This window comes from Lissotriton helveticus, chromosome 1_2 (genome assembly GCF_964261635.1).
Source record: "Lissotriton helveticus chromosome 1_2, aLisHel1.1, whole genome shotgun sequence".
NCBI lineage: Eukaryota > Metazoa > Chordata > Amphibia > Caudata > Salamandridae > Lissotriton > Lissotriton helveticus.
In genome coordinates, this window is record NC_136058.1 from 444,948,550 (window position 1) to 444,953,714 (window position 5,165).

Below are 5,165 nucleotides of genomic sequence, written 5' to 3' on the forward strand. Positions count from 1 at the left end.
TTTATTTGCAGCCAGGGGACCCCCAGAATAAAGTTCATTCCGGTACCCTTAGCTTCATTTTAATATCCTTATTCACTATCACATACCACCCTGCCCACACACCCACACCTCACCATAAGGCTGTTGGAAAAAGATCTCCGCCAAAGAGCCCCTCTTTGAGGTGAGCCCGTCGGGGATTGCACCGCCTCCCCGACGAGGAGCAACCGCCGATGATGAAGCATGACACCCTTCTGGGTGTGTGAGGCAAATCCATCCAACAAAATGGATGCCCTAGGGTGTTACACTTACACCTTTGGTCACGCCAGATAACCTTTCCCTTAGTCACGCATAGGAACAGTCCAGCAACCCCTCCTTGTTGTAACCAAAAAAGATTAAGCCATAAATCTCATCTCACTGAATTTGAGAGAATGCACACTGGGAAAATCCTCTCTCAGTGCTCAGAGTGCCAAAAAAATTTCAGCAGTAAATATTATCTCACTGAGCATATGAGAATCCACACTGGGGAAAAACCTTATCATTGCTCTGAATGCCAGAAAAGGTTTTGTAACAAACAAAGTCTTTCTCGACATGTATTAATCCACTCTGGCGAAAAACCTTACCAGTGCTCTGAATGCCAGAAATGTTTCAGTTTAAAAAGTAGGCTCACACATCACATACGAATCCACACTGGGGAAAAACCTTATCAGTGCTCTGAATGCCAGAAAAGGTTTAGTTTCAAACCGCAACTTTATCGACATGCATTAACCCACTCTGTGGAAAACCCTTATCAGTGCTCTGAATGCCAAAAAAGTTTCAGCAGTAATTCTTATCTCACTGCGCATATAAGAATCCACACTGGGGACAAACCTTATCAGTGCTCTGAATGCCAGGAAAGGTTTTATAACAAACAAAGTCTTTCTCGACATGTAATAACCCACTCTGGCGAAAAACCTTACCAGTGCTCTGAATGCCAGAAAAGGTTCAGTTTCAAAGCGAGTCTATATCGACATGTATTAACCCACTCTGTGGAAAAACCTTACCAGTGCTCTGAATGCCAGAAATATTTCAGTGAAAAAAGAGACCTTACTGTACATACAAGGACCCACACTGGGGAAAAACCTTATCAGTGCTCGGAATGCCAGAAATGTTTCATTGACAAAGACAGTCTCACTCATCATATAAGAACCCACACTGGGGAGAAACCTTTTCAGTACTCTGAATGCCAGAAAAGGTTTTGTAACAAACAAAGTCTTTCTCAACATGCAATGACCCACACTGGGGAAAAACCTTATCAGTGCTCTGAATGCCAGAAATGTTTCAGTTTAAAAAGTAGTCTCACACAGCACATAAGAATCCACACTGGGGAAAACCCTTATCAGTGCTCTGAATGCCCAAAACATTTCAACCGTAAATCACTTCTAACTGCACATGTGAGATTCCACACTGGGGAAAAACCTTATCAGTGCTCTGAATGCCAGAAATGTTTCAGTGACAAAATAAGTCTTTCTCGACATACAAAAACCCACACTGGGGAAAAACCTTATCAGTGCTCTGAAAGCCAGGAAAGGTTTTGTAACCAACAAAGTCTTTCTCATCATTCAGCAACCCATTCTATGAAACATCCTTATCAGTGCTCTGAATGCCAGAAATGTTTCAGTATAAAAAGTAGTCTCACACGGCACATAAGAATCCACACAGGGGAAAAACCTTATCAGTGCTCTGAATGCCAGAAATGTTTCAGTGAAAAAAGAATACTCACTACACATACAAGGACCCACACTGGGGAAAAACCTTATCAGTGCTCTGAATGCCAGATATGTTTCAGTGAAAAAAGAATACTCACTATACATACAAGAACCCACACTGGGGAAAAACCTTATCCATGCTCTGAATGTCAGAAATGTTTCAGAAACAAACTCAGTCTCACTCGGCATACAAGAACCCACACTGGGGAAAAACCTTATCAGTGCTCTGAATGTCAGAAATGTTTCAGAAACAAACTCGGTCTCACTCGGCATACAAGAACCCACACTGGGGAAAAACCTTATCAGTGCTCTGAATGTCAGAAATGTTTCAGAAACAAACTCGGTCTCACTCGGCATACAAGAACCCACACTGGGGAAAAACCTTATCAGTGCATTGAATGCCACAAATGTTTCAGTTTAAAAATCAATCTCACTCAGCATATAAGAACCCACACTGGGGAAAAACCTTATCAGTGCTCCGAATGCCTAAAATGTTTCAGCCGTAAATCTCATCTCACTGAACATGTGAGAATCCACACTGGTGAATAAAATTATCAGTGCTCTAAAGGTCAGAAATGATTCAGAGGTAGAGATGTTTACATGCACCATAAGAAAATACACCATCAAAAATAATTCAGTGTTCCAAGTGCCAGAAAAGCATCAATTTTAAATGCAATCTCACTCTACATGAGCAGACGCACACAGGGAAAAAACATTACCAATGCTGTAAATGCCAGAAATTCCTATTTGATAGGCACAGCCTCACTAAGCGACTCCATACTGATGTAAACCCAATGAGTGCTCTGAATGCCAGAAAAGCTGCAGAGAAAAACGCTATCTCACCATGAGAAACTCCACACTAGAGAAAATCCTTATGCCATAAAAGCTTGAATCTGAAAGACAGAGTTATGCTTCATGAGAGATCCCACTCTGGGGAAACACCTTATGAGTGCTCGAAATGCAAGCAAAGTTTTGGGTACAAATTACTTCTCACTTGTCATGAGCGAACTCACACGGGAGAAAAAAGCCTTATGTGTGTTCTGAATGTCAGATAAGGTTTAGTCTTGAATACAATGTCACTTCACATGAGAGAATTCACACTGGACTAAAGCCTTATACAGGAGGGGAAAGCCAGAAACGTTATACTCAGAAAGGAGATCTCACTAAACATGGGAAATGCACCCACACCAGGTGAAAAGTAAGGCATATCTTAAGTTGCATAAAAGCTTCTAACAACCTGACTTTACATGAGAGAGCACATGTTTTAGTTGCAATAGGATTATTCAAGAAATTATTGCAGGATAACTTAGGCTGCCCGCATGCAATGAAATTTCAGGTTTTGAAAATGTTTTAATTGCAACAAAATCCACAATTTAAGTATCTGAAAGTTACAAAACTCTCAAGGTCTTTACTTGACACAGAGAAGTGTTCGTACTTGCAAACATCAACTAATTAACAAACAATTCACAATATTAATGTCTTAAATTTTCTCCACCCAAAAGGTTTCTACTCACACTTGTTTCTTAACATATGACTGAAATCTAGATTTTCATGATAAGATTAGGCCTAGGCGGTGTTCCTCAATGAAGAACTCCGCAAAGTGTAAAAAAAACTCATCCGCTCAACGCGGAGTTCTGCGAGCAGAGGAGTGCGTTGGGGTCAATTTGAAGCACTTTTTCGGCGAGTAGCACGCTACTCCAGGATCCAAAAATGATTAGTGGTGAATTAGTGTAGGGAAATATAAAATATATTTGAGAGCTGGACATGTTGGTCTGTTAGTACGGTTGAAAAAGAGAGTGGAGGGATAAAAGAGGGAAGGGTTTTGATTTATATAGCGCTTGCTACCCCTGATGAAGTGTTGAAGTGCTTTTCAGCGAGTAGCATGCTACTCCAGAACCCAAAAAGATGAATAGATAGATCAATTATTGTGGGTAGGTTGTTTTATTATATAAATGCAACTGTACGAAAATTCATAAAATTCTGTTGTAAAGTTGTATCCAAGAGGCAAGTATAGTCTCTAATAATAATGTATACAAAGTTGGCTTGCCAGCAAGACTGATGCCCCGTAATGTTGATGCAAAGTCATCTGTGCTGGAGTATCTTAGACTCTTGTTGAATTGTACCATCCACCTTGTAGGTACTGTTATTTGTATCATGTCCACGTTGTAGGCAGACACAAACGCCGAAATTGTGCACTATTTATATTAAGCATAATGTAGGTGAGCAGATGACAGTAACCACTTTACAAGCTGTAGTAGGTGCTTAGAAGTAGAGTGACATAGGAGGCAATAAACACTCCGCTAACTCTGTCACTCGCTTAGTACAGACGAACGCCAAAGGCTTCGTACATGATGAAGCATCAGAGTGCACCCTCTTTCTGCGTCCCATGGGCATTTTGGTTTTTGTTCTGCATAAGAGGCTGCAGACACTTCCATAGTCATTTATGTAGTGTGGATCACGTAGGAGAGATTCTAAGCGGGCATGCTTTCCTTTGTATTGGGTATGGCCACATTCAAATGTGGGAAAACCTTTTGTCTTGCGACTGCACTGTATTATTGACACGGGTGAAAAAGCAAACAAGCAGTCAGGAGGCGCACTGATTGTATACCCCCACCTGACAGGATGGTGACAGACCCCAACCACCTGCATGGGAAACATGCCACCTTGTTTAATAGCTGCCAGACACTTTACTTTGTAAGCAGACTGGTGGTTTACAACTGTACCTACGTTGGGGCACCACATGTTTTTTCCAGCATAATCTGGTGTACTCCCCCTGTGTGGCATGACAGCACCCACTGAAGACTGCACCATTGTGTAGTCTGGGACAGTGCACCTTCCCTGTAATTCTGAACTGAGCCTTTGAATACGGTACTATTTTGTGTGCCTATTTAATTCAGGTATACAAAGAATGTGGTACTACTTGTATACTAAGGTAGGGCAAGGAAGATTGAATTCCTACGGTGGCGGCAATGTTTTTGTCAAAGTGCTTTATGCCCTAAACACTCTCCTGTACCCTGAACATAATGAGATTACGTAGAATGCTGCCATTTGCATTTCAAGACCAGTGATTAATGTGGCTTTATGAAGTTCAACGCCATAGGGTGTTCCCGACCTGTCTGATACTTGCATATGGAAAAGATGGGCCATTTGGAACCTAAAGATAGATAAAACATATTCATAGGTCACGATTTAAGTCTGCATCTAAAATAAAACTGTAAATTAGGAGAGGTGATAAGTGATATGTTAAAAGGCATCCGCTTATCGAGCTGCATTTGTAAGTAGGCCTCCCTATATTATGAGATCCATTCCTGCTTCAGTCCTTAATTGCAATGAATACTTTAATACCCAGGCATGAAGTCATCGTCGAGCTGTTTAAATATCCACCTGTCTCCCCACCTCTTCCCCACTGCATCCTTAACCAGTGGCCTAGCCAGTGTGCCC

General features: G+C 41.5%; 1 protein-coding gene across 1 annotated transcript; it reads left to right on the forward strand.

Annotated features, from left to right (window-relative positions):
* The first annotated feature begins 407 nt into the window (after positions 1-407).
* Positions 408-2,273, forward strand: LOC144805529 (uncharacterized). Its single transcript, XM_078672066.1, has 2 exons — positions 408-1,517; positions 1,602-2,273. Exons 1-2 carry the CDS (start codon positions 408-410, stop codon positions 2,271-2,273), a joined length of 1,782 nt encoding a protein of 593 aa, XP_078528192.1.
* The last annotated feature ends 2,892 nt before the right edge of the window (positions 2,274-5,165 follow it).

Coding starts and splice junctions, on each gene's coding strand:
- LOC144805529 (XM_078672066.1), top strand. CDS start 408: ATGCACACTGGGAAAATCCTCTCTCAGTGCTCAGAGTGCCAAAAAAAT. Junction 1,518..1,601: donor AAACCCACACTGGGGAAAAA/CCTTATCAGTGC, acceptor TCTATGAAACAT/CCTTATCAGTGCTCTGAATG.